Source organism: Phalacrocorax carbo, chromosome 17 (genome assembly GCF_963921805.1).
Source record: "Phalacrocorax carbo chromosome 17, bPhaCar2.1, whole genome shotgun sequence".
Lineage (NCBI taxonomy): Eukaryota > Metazoa > Chordata > Aves > Suliformes > Phalacrocoracidae > Phalacrocorax > Phalacrocorax carbo.
In genome coordinates this window covers 5,653,396-5,670,790 of record NC_087529.1, presented here as the reverse complement: position 1 = coordinate 5,670,790, position 17,395 = coordinate 5,653,396, and the positions used below count along the sequence as shown (strand labels likewise).

The 17,395-nt window shown below is 40.7% G+C and overlaps 1 protein-coding gene across 4 annotated transcripts in view; it reads left to right on the top strand.

The window, feature by feature from the left end:
* Positions 1 to 15,630, top strand: part of SYNRG (synergin gamma) — a 43,981-nt gene extending 28,351 nt beyond the window's left edge. For all 4 annotated transcript variants that reach the window (XM_064468083.1, XM_064468082.1, XM_064468085.1 and 1 more), the window contains 8 exons: positions 4,022 to 4,624; positions 4,982 to 5,145; positions 5,870 to 5,923; positions 6,665 to 6,761; positions 7,048 to 7,196; positions 10,041 to 10,151; positions 10,608 to 10,643; positions 11,655 to 15,630. In XM_064468083.1, coding sequence (XP_064324153.1) covers positions 4,022 to 4,624; positions 4,982 to 5,145; positions 5,870 to 5,923; positions 6,665 to 6,761; positions 7,048 to 7,196; positions 10,041 to 10,151; positions 10,608 to 10,643; positions 11,655 to 11,786 — 1,346 coding nt within the window. In that variant the 3' untranslated portion in view covers positions 11,787 to 15,630. The remainder of the gene's footprint in view (positions 1 to 4,021; positions 4,625 to 4,981; positions 5,146 to 5,869; positions 5,924 to 6,664; positions 6,762 to 7,047; positions 7,197 to 10,040; positions 10,152 to 10,607; positions 10,644 to 11,654) is intronic.
* The last annotated feature ends 1,765 nt before the right edge of the window (positions 15,631 to 17,395 follow it).

Sequence of the window (17,395 nt, the reverse complement as noted above, 5' to 3'; positions counted from 1 at the left end):
TGTATTTCATCCTCTGTCAGTATTCTCCTGTACATTCCTTGGCAGCTATTGCTCTGCCCCTCTCTGGCAGCTGCGTGGCTGGCTTGTATGGCTGTAGCTCTCCCCAGGTGATGAGCAGGCAGGCTGGACTATGGTTTTGGTAGTCTGAAATGGATGGAGAGTACATGGTAAATATTTCAAACCTTTTGCTTTGGAAGAAATACAAATTGGGTTTGGTTTCTGAAGCTTTCGGAAACTTACTGCGCTCCAGCACAACACTGTGTAGATAACTTTTCCATTCTTGGTTCACTAGAAAATATTCTTAAGGGGGAAAAAATGTGGTTACACGATATTTGAATGGATCTGACTCTTATTTTTACAGACATGCACCCTTCCCACCCCGCTCCCATCTTCAGGTGATTTAAGAATTTCTATGCACTGCATTTAATCTGGGGTGTGCCTTGTGGTCTCACCAGTGCCAACGACACGTGGCTTCAATATATTGGGCGTGAGTGCTTTTGGGCTTTCAGAACAAAACCAAACTCAAATATGCTGTGTCGTTTCTGGAGGACACCACAGAACTGCTCCTGAGATTACTAAGGAATACCGTTTTATGATGATATATTTCACTGAAATCTATTGATACGTCTCTTGTGGTAGGAATATAGGATTCCAAACGCATGATCAATTTAAGATTTTTCCTGCTTTGATGGGGAATTTGCTATATGGTCTCCAAATATTTCTAAGAAATCACTTTTAACCTTACAAAAAAAGATTGTGTATCCCCAAAACAAAGTATTTTTGTAGAATTTTGAATGGATTTAGTCTTTGCTCATTTTTTGATAAAATGCGATGCTTCTTACCAGTTCAGATTCTGTTCTTACTAGAATTGTCCTCCAGGAGGAAATGGCTGGAGCGCCGTAGCATCTGTCTTCGCTAAGTGTGATGCTTAGTTAGAAGTAATTGATTTTTTTTTTTTCCCTGCTTAATCATCTCTTGCTTTGAAAAAAAATTACTACTGATACACTTGCTTATTTTAAAATTTTGAATTGCCATACCAGCAAAGCGAAGCTTTTATTACATCAGAGGGGATAACTGCAGCATTTTAACTGCATTTTTTTATTCATTAAACGTATCTGTGGCCTTTAAGAAAAAGGCTATTGGAGGAGCAGTTCTTAACACTGCTTAGTAAAACAATCTTTTTGCCAATAATAAAGATACCCACATGATGGAGAGTTCTCTAGGGTCAAGCAAGAAGTGCTTTTCACGTGTAAACTGCTTCTTCGCTTATTAGTCTGGTGGCAAGTTGCTCTGCTACCTGGTGGGGGAAAAATCCTCCTCTCTTCATTATGCAGCAAATGTGCTAAGAGCTCAGATAACCTTTGTCGTAGCTACGGCAAAACTAAAGGCTTATGATTTTACTTCCTCTATTGAAAAACATCTAACGTGGCAAATGATTCTCTGAAATGCAGTGTGTGGCACGGCGCTATGTTGGGTTTTTTGCAATAGAATAAAAATTCTTATAAAAGCTAGTTTACCTTGGATTGTGGACAGTTAAACATACATTCCTATTTTCATACTTTTCAAGAAATTGTTTTAGGACTGCTTTAGCTGTAAACACTTTGTCTCTGAACACAGTATTTTTCCTATAATATACTCTTAGGAAAGTTTATTCACCCAAGTAATCGTTTTGCAGCTATCCAAATAATATGTATAGAATTGAACTATTACATTTCATCTCGGCTCTTACACCTATGCAGATGGGTTTCGTGTCTGCATGAATTCACATCGAGAATCTTGAATCTTAGGTTGTGAATAATTAAAATATTGTTCTGCCTTCCCTGCCGTGACCTATTGATTGCAGGCGAAGCATGGGGAGTTCAGGATTCCCACCGAAGCCAGCTGCTCATTCTGCCTGTCCCTGAGCCAGGAGCAGATCAGGAGTACGCTGACCTGCTCCTTTAGGATGTGTTTTCAGCTCAAACTCTTACCAGTTATCAAAGAAATAATTCACAATAGATTGTGCAGATCTTCACGGTAGGATCATCACTCTTTCTTTTCATTTCCTGGTGAACACTGGAACAATAGCGATGCTTAAATCTTTCCTGGGTTTTGGAGTCAACATGAACTGAAAAAAAAGAGGTTGCCTAGTACACTGTGGTATTTTCAAGATCCCAGGATTAATTACAGTTGGCTAACATTTTGGAGGTTATTCTGGCACTCTCTTTAATGCTAGCAAAGCTTTCATTTAACTTCTTTAAACAAAACCGTGTGTTTGAGAGCACAAGGTGTGGTTTCTCGTGATAAATTACTGATCCCTTGCAAGTCAGCTCCTTTTCACCTCGGAGCCTTCTTTCTATTCAGTTTTGCCATAAGCAGGTGATTTCATCTCTCGTCTGTTTACTCTTCTGTAAACTGCTTGCTCTACAAATTTAATATTCAAACGGCACTTTGAAATCTTGCTGTCCGTATGCAAGATGCTAACGTCTGTTATTGAGATGCTGTCATGTGCAAATGCAGCAGCTGCAGGAAGAATATCCCGTAGGAAAATCTGATAGGTGACACACCATGCCTCGCTGACCCATTGCAAAGGGCCTTTTTGCTTTATTGTAGTAGCCGTTAAACTCTATCGTTAAATTGTATATTTGTTGGACTTTTTAATTAGCCATGTATGTGGGTCATGCCTGGAAAGCAGCCTAAAGCGTAGCGTGCTCTCCCCTTCCAGTAAAATTAATAAATGAGGGCAGAAATGTTTTGTTAAAATGGCTTAATCCTCAGGCTGGTGTGGCCAGATTGAATAAAGAGGGCGGCTGGAAAGTCAGCTTGTTCCCACCCTGGCTGTATTGAACCAAGTTGCTGTTACTGCGTGCCAGCCAGTTAAGACCATAATGTTTATCAGAAAAGTCTCAGCTAAAACAATGCTAAGAGAAATATATTTCCTGCTTTGCATTTGCTTTACCTTGAGCCCACTTGACCCCAGGCACTGAGCAGCGGCTAAATGTCTAATCCAAACTGACAATGGTTAATGCTGGAAAACAAATGCCAAATGTGGTATAGTAGGGCTTTTTTTTTTTTTTTAATGCTTTAATGAAAACTACCCAGCCCCTGGCTGTCTGTGCCTTCGCTATGGATCAATCTCAGTCTAAACGTGAAAGATCGGTTGAATGAGTAGCGGACAAAGCCCAGCCGACCCTAGTCACTGTGCAGGCTCCTTTGCTGGCTCTAATGTAAGCAACCAGCCTATATCTTATACCTGCTTATGGCAGCGAGGAGAACCTGTTGGCCCGTATAATTGCCGGGTGAGTATAAATGTTCGGAGCTTTCTGCAAAATAATTGGATTTTCTCTATACTTAATGGAATAAATAGTTTGTAAAAGCTAAAACACGATCTTTGCAATATTCATGTCGTTCCCGGAACCTGTAAGTTTGAAGAGTCAGCTGTGCGCCGCTGCGGTAACTGCCATAAGCTTAAACTGGATTTCTATTTTTTTAAAAATTCTTGCAGCACATTTTTATATATTATTTGTATCAAAGCATGAATATAAAATTAAAGTGTATTAATACTTCATTGGAGGGAATGGGAAAGTTAGCCCAGTTTTCTGTGTGGTTGGTTTTGATAAGATGAAATGATGCGATAAGATGTTTGAGTTGCTAATGTTTACATTTTAATTGTAGATTCTGCAGCCAGCATCAGAAAACTAAACTGGTGATCTCTGCAGTCTGTACTGTCTACAAACATTTATTTTTTTTAGTGTTTGTTCACTACCCGTAGTGGGATGGTGACTTTCAGCTTAAAATATAAGGCAATATTCAAAGGTCAAGGCTTACATTTATTAAATGGAGATTTTTTTTTTTTTATGAAATGCTTAGGTATTTTTCAGATTATTTTTGTGCAAACTCTAAGCTTCGTTGAAACAACAATTCACTGTGTGTGTTCTTGCAGTTCTTTGAGACTCTTAGCAAGTTGCTGTTGTTTTTACACAGTGTGGAGAGAGTAACGTTTGAACTTCAGCTTCTAATTGTAGGGGTTTGTTTTTCTCAGATATAGATGACTTAAAATGTGCCCCATTTGGAAGCTGTAACAGTGGGTCTGCAGCGAGCAGCCTGGCAAGCTATGACTGGCCTGACAAAGACGACATTCATCAGGGCAAGAAGCTCTCCTCCTTTGTCCAGTCTTCAGGAAGTGGATCCTCTGCGGCTACTTCTGTTCTTCAGAAGAAGGAGACCTTGTTTGGCAGTTCGGAAAACATTACCATGACAACAGTTTCCAAAGTGACAACCTTTTCTAGCGAGGATGCTTTACAGGATGTTGCCTTTGCAGCCTTTGCAAACTTTAAAGACTCTGGACCAATATCGAGCGGTCCAAGTGATGATGACATTGGAGGCTTTGGTGATTTTGCAAGACCTTCATCAGAAGCGCAGGATGCAGCAGCAGCAGCTGACACAAATCAAGAGGCAGACTTCCTTGCTAGTGATATCTCTTCTGAACTGCAGAGAGAATCTACAGATGACTTTGGGGAATTCCAGAGTGAAAAGCCAAAAATCAGCAAGTTTGACTTCTTGGTGGCAACTTCTCAAGGCAAGGTGAAATCTAGTGAGGAGATGATCAAGAGTGAACTGGCTACCTTTGACCTGTCTGTTCAAGGTAAGCCCGCTCAGGGTGCCCGAAGGTCATAATGCATGTGCTTATCAAAGCCTAATTTTTCTAATCAAATTATAAATTAGTCAGTGGCTAATAATTAGTTCCAAATGTTACTGGAAACAAGCTGAATCTTCTAACTGATTTCAACTGTGTTTGGAGCAGGTCTTGTCCTAGAATAAAATTTTGTGTCAAAAAATTGTAAGAATTGAGGAACCGGGGAAATTTGCACCAGTCACCAAGTAAATAGAAGGCTTTTTTCTTCTGGAGCAGTAGTGCATCCCTTACTACTATTTTATTCATTTTAAATAGTCTGTGCCTTCATGAGTAAAAGACTAACTTGTTTATATCCTAACTTTTTAGGGACTCATAAAAGGAGTTTAAGCCTAGGCGACCGGGAAATAAGTCGCTCTTCACCTTTACCAGTTTTGGAACAGCCATTTAGAGATCGTTCAAATACTCTAAGTGAGAAGCCTGCTTTGCCTGTCATCAGAGACAAATACAAAGACTTGACTGGGGAAGTTGAGGTAAGGAATTATCTGGCATACATGTAAATTGGCAATGACTTTCATCAGCGTGGTATCGAGGCTGTTCTGTATCCCAACTGTTTAGGACTTCAGCTGTTTGAAATTAGGGTATGATTCTAAGATGGCATCTGGGTAAGGTTAGATGTTTTGATTGGAAACTGCTCATAAAGGAGGTTTCTTCTTTCCTGTCTTTAAATTCTTGTGGAGTGGGGAAGGAAAGTCGGTCAGAATCACTTGACCTTGCAGTCTAAGCTTGTAACTGGAAATTAGTTACGGCTTAAGTCTAATCCCAGCTTTGGCGTTGAGACCATTGGCTTTGGGAAATGGCTTAACTTTTTTGGCTGTGTGGTAGTTATTTCTCTTGCTTATCTTGAGAATAGATGGTAAAAGGACTCAGATTAAATTCTGCTAATCCCCGTTTCTAGAACAGCAGACCTGTAACAAATGTGTCAGGAGTAGGTAGGTACAATGCAAACTTTTTACCTGTTCATATATGTTCTTCATTTTGAAACTAGTTCTAACTCCCAGCAATCAAATTTTAGAGTTCGGGTGCAAAGAGAATATTTAAAGAATGGGGGAAAACTAGGAATAGGTATGTTAAAAGTTTGCATAGCTAACCTGCAAATAGTCTCTTAAAATACCTGTCTACTGTATGTCTATTGTGATAGGAGAAAGGGAAATGTGGGTGGGAACAAGCTTCAGACTGTCCTTTTCTTTCAAATAGGAAAGTGAGAGGTATGCATACGAATGGCAAAGATGCTTGGAGAGTGCCCTGCAAGTAAGTGTACGGTCTCCACTGAAACCTTTTCCCCCTTCCTGTAGGTGCCACCTCATTCAGTGTTTAAGACCATATAGGCATAGAAAGGGTGTGAATCAGCCCAAGTGGATTACAATTTTTAAGCCAAAAGCTGTCACGCACTAGAAGCATTACCTCCTCAGTTAGAGATCCTGTACCAATCTCCCTGTCAGTTGTGGTTAGTTTGGCTTTTGCCTGAATTCTCAAATTAATGAGTTAATTTGGCGTTCCTGTGTTTGGGGTGCCCAGTAAGGCATGTTTTCGGGGCACTGATAGCAGCACCTGGCTCTTCAGAACTTCTTGAGAAACAGGCTTGTTTAATGTGCTGTGTGGAGGGGCCGTTAATTTTCTGGTAATGGCTATCAGATGTTTCACAGCCAGATCAGTTTTCCTTAAAAATTCTTTGCATTGGAGTACTAGACAGCCAAAACTGTGAATGTTATTATTAAACTCGATAGCAATGCATGCATACTCTTAAAACTATTATTCTGATAATGAAAATATTTGGGGGAATACATTAAGGTTTTAAATGTTCGTGCTTTTTCCCTGATCTACTTACAGTTACAGCATGAATGTAGAGAAACATGTGATGGAGTATGGCAATTATTTCTTATTTAATTTGCCTCCTTTTTTGTGTAACAGTTTCTGTTGGGGCCAGTCTTGTTCATAATAATTATTTTAAGGTAGATAACACCATCATTTTATGAAATTCATTTCCACCAGGTCATAAAGAAAGCAAATGATACCTTAAATGGAATAAGTAGTTCATCCGTCTGCACTGAAGTTATCCAGTCTGCTCAAGGCATGGAATATTTACTAGGTATGCTTTAATTTACCATGTCTCTTACATTGAAAGTTCTCCTCTGAAGAGCAGTAATATATAATCTCTCTTTCCAAAATGGTATTATTTTTTAGCTTAATCTTTGCCTGCACCGAAATAATGAACAACTCCTCTGCTAAATAAATGTAACTACTACTTTGAAATAACCATCCATGACCACCTTTCGTGTGCCATGCCTATTTTGTGCTATTTCTGAGTTAAAGTTTCAGGAATCTGTGCTTGCAGCGAATTCTCTGCAATCTTCCGCTGTGTTTTATATCAACAGGGGTTGTTGAAGTCTACAGAGTAACAAAGAGAGTTGAACTGGGTATCAAAGCAACTGCTGTTTGTAGTGAGAAACTCCAGCAGCTGCTGAAGGATATTGATAAAGTGTGGAACAACCTAATAAGCTTCATGTCACTTGCTGCTTTAACGGTAAGACCGAAAAATAAGCTATGTCTTTACTAAAAGAAATGTCATAATTATATGTAAAGTGACTTCATGGGGTGTCCTAATTTTACAGTTTGTATTTTCCTCTTGCAAAATGGAAATGCTCTTATTTGTGAAATCCAGTTTAAAGCTCTCTAAGAAAACTGTTATTTATGTACAAACCTGATGATGTCTTTCTTACTGTCTTAATGATTTAGGTGGTATCCTATGTGTCTCTCCAAAAAGGGAAATTTAGTAAAATTCAAATAAGCCATTTTATGAAGCCAGAATAGTGTGGACATATCTTGGTTTTGTAATATCCCTGCAATTAGTTTTAATGCTCACAATACAGGAGCACACAGTATAGCAACACAGGAATAACTAAACTGTTTTCCTTTCTCTCTGCATTTGGAAATGTCTAAGTTTGTTTTGGTCCCTGCAACAGACTAAATAGCGTTTCCTCCTCTGCATAGAACTGCCAGAAAAAGCTCAATTGCTCTGAGACAGTCTGGTAGGAGCTTGAGAGCTTTCTACATAACTGGGCGAGTGCTACAAGGAGAGATGGTGAGGGGCTGTCTGAGGGGTGGCCTTTAAGAGAAGGAGCACCCCATGGAAAGGGTCTGCAAAGGAATTGGGAAAAAGAGGGGCACGTTGGGGCCAGGTACAGAATACACACAGTTAGAAGGCAAGAAAATCACCTTGCCATTAAATACCTTGCACTGTTTTGTGTACTTACGTGCAAAATTACTTTCTTTAACCATGGTAAAACTCATATTTTTAGGGAATCATCCGTAAGTAGGTACCTGATATTGTCTTGCATAATGTATATATATATCCTATACCTGAGGAGTCTTCAACTCTTAGTATCAGTACATCACATCAAGCATCAATAAGCAGGTCATTACCATGGCTATGTTTTCACTCAACATTTTAATTTGTGGCTTCCTTCTTGCAATGCAACTATGGCCACTAAAGCATTTTGCTCCCTAATAATCACTTGTTTATAAGTAACGCCCAGAGTACTTGGATTCTGCTTGAAATATCTATTTCAGCTCACTGTTGTTCCCTGCAAAGCAGGTACTATAAATGATCAGTCCCTTTTTACACAACTTTTACACATTTTTAAACCTCTCCAGTACAAACAGCAGTGGCAAGCAGCTATTTTTGGTGATGTCCTGTGTTGCACAAAGCTTGTCATAATATGAAATTTATACTTTCAGTATTTTACTGCTTGTCAGATGAATTTGATAGACTGAGATTCATCTGTTTGAACTCTGGCATTGTTGATAGCAACAATCTAAAAAGCTATCAGGATCCTCTCCTGATTTAAGCAAGTGGATTAAAATTTAGTTCTTAAAGTGCTTTTCCTTGGAAGATTACAGGGATTACCTTAAAGTCCAAAGCTTGGCCACGTGTTCTCTGAGCTGCAGCGGCTCCTGGCTAGTAGCAGTCCAGCTAAATTTTAAGCATGCTAGGAGCTGCAAATAACGCCGTGTCATATATGCACAGTACCTCTGAAGTTAGCCAAGAGACAGGGCTCCTGACTCCTGTAGCTCTCAAAATCATCCCTTTTTGTTTCTCTCTCCACCCGCGTCACTGGAAGGTGTGGAACCGTACCTTCTTGCCCTGGTGTTGCGGTCACGTATCCCAAATGATGCAGAAGTGCCAATTAAGTGGAGAGAAGTATTCTAGCTTAGAGGCATGTGCTTGGAAAGGTTAATTTTATCTTTTAAAGGATTTTGTTACAAGGTAATTTTACGCATGGCCTTGTGGTTTTTCACTGCAAATTACAGGATGACCTTCTCATTTGCTTCATTCATGCATCTGGTAAACAAATATTAGAGTGCCTTTATTAATTTGATTGATCTACTTAAAGATTAAAGGGTGTTTTTTTCAGGATTCCAATTATTCTCCAGCCATTCAGCGGGGGAGCGTGATCAGCATACCTACAGTACGGATTAAGAAGAGTACACGTGTTCCATGATCACACCATTTTTCTTTATACTTTGTGCATTTCTAGTCACTGTTTTTATTTGCACTGCTATCTTCAAGCAAAACTTCCACAGTTTTGTACCATCCTTATGCAAAGTTTTAAATTATCATTTATCTTGTGGCTGAAAAGTAAGATTGTGCACTGGAAAAGCGACTATATCAATGTATTACTTATTTGCAGGCTTATTCTCCCATCCTTTGTCTCTCTTTAACCTGAGCTTGTGTATGGCTGGTGACCCTAATTCTTCTATGGTTTGGTTAACTTTAGTACCCCGTTTTGTACTGCTGTGCCATATTCTAGCTTCAGAAAAACCTTCAGAAAGAATAACAACTGCCTTTTTTTGATCAGGCAATAATACGGAATTCAGGACAATAAACACTGATACAGACACCACTTCAAATGCTAACTAGTGGAAGCTGTGCTGGCCGATGGCTCGTTTCCTTGCAGCTGCACAAATAGTTGTTGCATACCACTGTTTATCTTCGTCCAGTTCTTAATACGCTGCAGTTGAAATGTAGCAGCCGCCGCCTGGGCTCTTCCCTCAGAAGTTTCTTCCCCTTTTGATGTGGGAATGTGGAACTTAAAAATTCTTTCCTTTGTAGCCTAATCCTTTTTCAAGAGCTTGAGTTTTGTAAATTAATGCTGATGGAGATTGCATAGCAGAATTGCAAATACATACTAATGGCTTTGATTAAATCACACATCGGTTTATGAGAAAGTGTAGTATGTCATCCCCGCCAGGTTGCCGGTGTGATACTACGGCTCTCAGTAGCAACCAGATCAATGATTTCTATCATGATGTGTGAAACTTTTTCAGTCACTGAAAATGCCTAAATTTTATTGTCTTGTTTCTTTAGCCAGATGAAAACTCACTGGATTTCTCTTCTTGTATGCTGCGTCCAGGGATTAAAAATGCCCAAGATCTTGCCTGTGGAGTGTGCCTCCTAAATGTGGATTCAAGAAGTAAAGTAAGTATAATGGCCTCTACTGTTAAACTCCTTTTTAATTTACAGTTGGGAGTTTCATTTAGGTGTATTTGGGTGTATTTAAAAAAAAATTCATGGCTATAACTTGTAACCGGAAGTGGCAAAGGCAAAATCTGACCTATAGATGGGACTCAAATAGTCGATGTCCTGTATTCATTGGGCTTTGGGTATGACGCAGATGTGGATAAAGGGTTGAGTTAAATTCTTCATAATGGGGAAGAAGCTGGGATGCTAAGACTTAAAAAGTATATATATATTTTTTAAAACCAACATATTTTAATGACTTTTCTTTATGAAATGCATCTCTGAGGATCACCAAGAGGGGATTATTGCAATTAGCAGAGCTGGGAGGGAATCCCAGGATATGTACAGAGTAATGCCAACCAATTAAGAGATATCGGCAGTTTTGCTGACTTTTTGGTTTCAACATTATTTCAGAAAGAAGAGAAACCTGTGGAAGAGCTTCCTAGAAAAGTATGAATCTGTAAAAAACATATTCTTTATAGAATCATTCTTAGTTGAGTGTGGAAGGCTGAACTGCTCACTGGCCTTCAGCTGTCATTCTCAATTGTACCAATCATGAATCCTTTTCTTCTAGTCATTTTTGTGACCGTAACACTTGATCTGATCAACTAACATGCTCTAGAGCCTCCCCTTTGTCTTGTCTGCATGCTTGTACCTTGTGAATAGCTTTCTGGTTTTGTGCTACTTCTGCTGTGTGGTAGAGAATTCATTGCAGTGAGTTTTGGAATTTGTAGCTGCCTGTGTGTCTGTGCAGGAGGAGGGGGGGAACTGGGGGGGATTGCTACAAATATTGACTTTTGGCTGTATGTAGTAGGCAATGGCATTTTTAGAAATCTCTGCAGGAAATCCAGGGAGTGGGGGACAGGTTTAGAATATTTTTTTAAATAGGTAGCTGTGAAGCATTGGAAAGTATCTCCTAGCAACACACATCGAGACATTTTAAGCTTGTTCATGGCTTCATACGCTGTTCAGAAGCTCCTATTGTAAAGCAGATTCAGTTAACAGAAGATAGTAGATCAAATTCAACCTGAAATAACACTAATATCAAGAACTGCACCTGCCTAAACCACAGCAAAATTTGACCCAGTGCAATAAATGCAGTAGCTGTCTACTGGCTGGCAGAACGAGCATTTATCTTGCATGGATATGTAGCAGAAGATGCATGAAACAAGGTGAGTTAGTTGCCAGGTGTCAGATCAGGCAGCATGCTAATCAGATGGCTCCCTTAATACGGGGTGTAAGAGGCAAAGTATGCACCAGGTGCGATGGCTGGAGTTTTTGCTCACCTGCAAACGTTTTGCAGCCTAAAATAAAATATTGTTTGGTCTGTTCAGAGTGAGAGGGTCCTACCATGCCGTGCCATTCTGGGGTGATACCTGTGCAGTGTCCATTTTCCACTCTAGCTTCTAGATCCTGGAGTAGATAAGACTGTCACGCTTGTTTCAATTCTTGTTATTTTAGGCCTTTAATTCGGAAATGGATAACTTTAAGCTGGCGTATGGAGGGCACCAATACCATGCAAGCTGTGCAAATTTCTGGATCAACTGTGTGGAGCCAAAACCTCCAGGCCTCATTTTGCCAGACCTGCTCTGAAAGCAGTTGCACTGAAGATGGAGTATCGGGTCTGATAATGCAGGACACTCGGGGTGAATGGTGTGATAGGGTAAGCGGAAGGGCTTGAGGTGTGGTTAGTGTTTGAAATGTTTCGGTTCCATTTTTGTACCATAACGGGTTAAAGCCACTGTCACATACAAACTGCTCATGAAGAATTTCACTTGAAATGGCCAGGGTTTCAGAAATAGCCAGAAAAAAAATGTAGTGTGGCAAAAAATGCGGCATTTTAGTCTTCTCAAGATGAAAGCGGGTTAGTCTTTGTAAAAAGCAGTCTGCTAACCAAGTGCATAAACCTCTGAGAGAGGCCAGTACCTAGCTTCCAAGAAAAACTGAAATGTTAGACTGATTTACATAGAAGTGACCACTTAAATACTTGAAGTACGTATTTGCAAACAAATCTTTTCCTTAATGGTTTTGGTATATGGACCATGATGTTTTTCTTTAAATATTTGCTGCTATAATATTACAATGCATACAATGCATGAGTCACAGTAACTTTCAAGGCAAAATGAATTATTGACTTAGAAGGAATGAGACTGCGGAGAGCCATTGTATATTTATACTTCCACTGTTCTGTATTGTAAATTATACTGTATTCACATGCGTAACTGGTTAGTACTGGGGGATAAGGACTTGAAAAAATTGTTGAAATTTCCCCTATAATATCTGGATTCTTTAGTACAGGCAGCTAGATTTTAAAACTTGTAGTCTTTGCTACTCTGTTCTAAATGTAGATGAACTCCTTCCTTGGACTGGTTCTGAGCTACAGGTATGATTTGTTATGTCCCACCCTGACCCTTCGGTAGCTATGTGGCTGCATCACTGCTGAACTCCACTGATACAGCGTGTCTGCTCCCGTATATAGATATTTATATATATGTTACCTTTTTTGTACATTAATACGCTTTTCTTGATGGGATGCCTGCGTGTAACTTGTGCAGTCTAGTGCTATCTGTAGGAACGTGTTTCTCTGACTCAGAACAGGCAGCACAAGATGGCCCTTAGCTCCTGCTACAGGTGGGTGTGATCTAACACTGAAAGTTGCTCTTCCCAAGCAGGCTGGTTTTTTGAATCAGGCTATTGCACACCTGCCGTTTCGTTGCTTGTGCTGGGTACACCTCTCTGGGCAGAAGGAGGTTAGTATAATAGACTATCACAAAACGTTACCCGTACATCTAAAGTACCTGATTCTCTCCTCAGATACGATATCCAGACGATAGTGCAATCAGCTTTAGTGCTAGTTACAGAATTTTAAACCTAGTGGGAGCTTCACGGCATTATTATAAGAGCCTTATCACTCGACAGGCTTACTCAGTCTGCAGTGAACGAAGTGGGGTGTGTATCCTTTGGGTACAATTTGCTTCTTAATTCTTTGACTTCAAGTTTCTCAGATCTCTCAAAAATCTCCCTTCTCTCCAAAGATATCAACAGCTTTTCCAAGTTAATCTTGCCTCCATTATGAGTAGCTGACATTGGCCAGTGGTTATTTGCTGAAATAGATATTACAATGAGGAAAAACGATGCCTCGTGTTGTTTTTTTTTTAAAAAAAAAAAAACACAAAAAATGCTTAGTTATACTAAAATATTAATTATACCGAGTGAAACAACCTTGGCTAATAAGAGTGCTAGGTGTCTGGCCCCTTATTTACACAAATTAAAATAAATCTTCCTACTGCCTGAAATTAGCTCATTCATAAAATAAGCAACTTGTGCCTCCAGTCGCAAGCTCAAGCTAATCAAGCGGCCGATTTTCAATCCTGTGACAGTGACTGCCTGCCTTCTGCTGCCCAGTAATTATCAAAAAAAGGGCAGTCACTCGTTGCTTGTTCCCTTTCATTTATTAGGTGTGAAATAGTTACAGCAGTCAGCACCATAGCTTTTGACCACATGCGTTGTTTGCCATCGCAATTAGGGGCTGCGGCATACATCGCCCGTGCAAGTGCTCCTCTTGATGTTTGGGGTCTACTCAGCACAGTAAGCCAGAGTTCGCTTTTGCACGCTGAATTACAGAAGTGCTTAAGCATTGTCTGACTTCAAGCAAATGCCTCGTCTTGCTGCTAGCAAGGGGACTTCTCAAGTGGTTCTGAGTATCTGGCTGACGCAAAGGCTGTTGCTTATGAAACGCTATATTGGGAAAAGGGAGTTTATTGTTAGCGTGGGTTTCCACCACAGTTCCGGAACACTTAGCTAGATAGGATTTTTTTTTTCTAATTAATAGAGAATGCCACAAATAAAAGAGGCCACAATGTGAAACTTAAAGCAACCAGTACTTCAAATACAGTGCCAGCTATATTGTCATAGAAGCATTTTTCAGTGATGTTTTTCTTGTACTCGCTAATGTACTTGTTAAGCAAGTAAGTTCCCTCTCTGAGATGTATCCAGCGTGTGTTTTGGCCCATAAAAATAAGAAATCGACATTTACAATTATAATTGCAGCAGAGCTTACTGAAGTATGACACTACTGCTTGCTTGCTGCCTACAGAAGGGAAAGCAGCAGGCAATATTTACCATGTTTGTGGCAAGCAGAAAGCGTTCTTCTGAACACCTTTACGTCATGGGAATACACCAGATGTTTTGTGTGTAGATACCCTCGATAAAGGCATTGCACAATGAGGATCATCTCGCATACCCTAGTCATTAAAATGACTCATTGTTGCATTCAGCATCCTCTCAGATATTACGTTGCCAGCCAAAGCCCAGTGTCCTTGCAATCTGTATCCAAGGTTACAGTATTTTCTACAGTGCATTGTAAGAGACCACGTTCTTCTGCTTCCTTTGCATACAGGCTAATGGACACGCTGCCTTTTGCTTTTGTTGTGTTGAATTTTATAAACGTAACTCCTTTTTCTGCATGTATTCTTTCACTAGAAAAAAGTGAGAACATGGGTTTCCTTTTTTTTTTCATGTTCTCTGAAGCTGCCTTGGGGTTACCTATGGAAAGTGGTTTTTCTATATATCTGTGAATATTTGGAATTTTAACAGATTATTTGCTTGGTTATTTAATGTGTGTGACTTTGCCCAGTTGTACTCCTGATGCTTCTGTGCTGCCTTTGTGTGTTGCAGTTTCCCCTCGGTGGTAGGAGCGCTGGGGAGCAAACAGGCTGCTCCAGCCTATCCCCCGCCCCTCCGCTGCCGTGTTTGGGTTTGAGTATCTCCCCAGGCTTGCTGACCCGTATTGGCTGTAGCTGCTTGGAGGTTTTGTGGTGTGGGAATTGTTGCGTTCTGCACTTGACCGTTCGCTGGCTTTTCCTCTCTGGCAGCAGCTACTCTTCACCTGGGTTTGTTTTGAGCAGCTCCTTCCTTGAAAATTGTGCAGTATATATGTGAAGCGAGAGTGAAGCTCGACCTAAGGTTGAGAAGCAGCTCGTGAAAACCTAAGGAATGCTCTGATTTCTAGTTAGCCACATGTCAGATTAATTAAACTTGAAACAAAAACTGCCTTTTCAATAAAAGCTGCTATTGTACAAACTACTTTTTCTGAAAGATTTTTTTCTCTCTCTGGGCCTGTATTTAATTCCAGTTCTCAATATTAAATGTCATAATTTTATGAAGAAAAGTGGTCAGAAAACTGCTCTTTATATTGTGACTCTCTTCCCTCTGGGTGAATGTTATTTGTCTTCTAGAAGTGGTTTTGCGATTAGTAGTTGGAGCTGTTACGGTTTGTGCTATGCTGGAGTCACTGCTGATACTCTAAATCCATTGAGAATAAGCGTTATTAATTGACTTTAGTACATTGTTTACTCCCTTAATTCTTGCAATGCTTTATAAATCCTTTGTTGAGATTCAAACCTTGTTTTCAATAAAGACCTCATTTCATATCTGACCAACCTGTGAAGTGGCTTGTTCCAGGATGCAGCCAGGAAAAAATGCTGATTTGCTGCTCGCAGGTACCCAAAGGTGGTTGTCATCTCTGGGAAGAGCTCCGCGGGTGCTGGCCGGGGGCGTCCTGCACGGGCAGGGTGAAACCTTCCTGTGGCTCGGGAGAAGCCTTGAAAGGTTGACGAAAAGGGCTTTAAACATAATGAAGCCGTGTAAGTGAAACCTCCTTTGTGGCTAGTATTTGAAAGATGTATCACCAAGTAACACGCAAAATATTCTGCAAGCACTGAAGTGCTGTCCATTTGGAAAAGCCTGCGGGGAGCGGGAAGTCTGGTCCTCCCCTCCAGTCCAGCTGGTGTGCTCGCAGCACTCCGGAGCTCGCCCGGGGCTCTGTCCCCTCTGTGGTTTCTCTAGAGTTGGGGTCGCCTGAAAAACTGGATTTTGATTGGGGGGGGGGCGGGGGGAGCAAAAGAGACACTCGTGTAACATCCCTCCTCTCAGAATGCACACGAGATACTTCTGCAAAGAAACAACCTACAGGTGTTAATACCATTGTACTTCTTCATAATACAACCGCTAATGGGTGTTTCAAGTGAATTCTTTAGTTCATAATGTGCTTTATTAGGCAATTACCTTTTTTTTTTATAGGTCTAACATCCCTTTTTGTTTAAAAGTCAGTCTTGATGCCTTCTTGGCTGAACATTAGCGTCTTCCCCTCCCCTAAGTACTAGGGCAACGTGTGTATAAAGTATATACAGCTATTTAAAATGGAGAATTTTTACCTTCCAGTTTTTATGTAGAAAATACTGTGAAATTACACGTAGGCCATTTTTTAGGTAAAGTTTAATTTTGAAAGCAGATTTCAGTTTTTAGTATTTTTTCCCTTTGAAATGTCATGCTTTCAGAATATCTCCTGATATTCTCCTGAATATCTCCTGAGTAATGATTAGTCTTGATTCTTAGTCTAGTTCCCTTTCTTACTTACCATTTCCCTAGTGCAGTTTAACTCACGGTAAAAATAGTGATGAGTCGAGTCAGCCTGCTACGTCTGCTTGTTTGTCACTGAACCCGGGGGCCAAGAGACACAGCGTGAAACCTCAGCTTGCGCGGCCGACGGCAAAACTCACTCTTGGGCCGAGTGGGCCAAGTGGGCCAAGCCTTCATTCCTGCTGCTCTCCAAAAGCAGGAGGAGACCTCCCTCTGCCAGCGCAGGACTGTGCTTTGGGCTGGTGGTACCAAAGGACGCCGAGATCCACGTGCTTTTGTTGGAAAAAATGGTATTGAAGTATTTGGGGGTTTTTATGTGTGGTTTTGTCTAAGTGCATCCTGGGTAACAGATAAAAAAGGGTTTGCAGGAGGAATGGACTATACATATAAGTGCTGCCAGGAAACATCTTTTGGGCTTTGGTTGCCCTTGCAGTGTCGAGGGATTTGCCACACAGCAGCGTCTCCACGCGCGGGTTTGGCGTTAAGGTGTTTTGTCGAACCTATGGCCAACCTCATGACTTCCACGTCCAAAGGGGTTTAGAGCTCTCGCGTGCCCGTGTGCCACCGGCTCCCCCCAGTAACTGGCCTTGGGCCTAGGTTAAAGTCTGTGAACTACAGCAGTCCTTGCTGAACTTGCTGGACCCCCGACTAGAGCCTAGAAATCACTGAGCGCCGCTTCCTGCCCCTGGTGAGTAACTTCAAGCAAGCGGCATTTGCCCAGTCTGGTAAAACTCGTCCCTGCAGCAAACTTGAAACCTGACTTCTGGGTCAGAGCTGAGCAA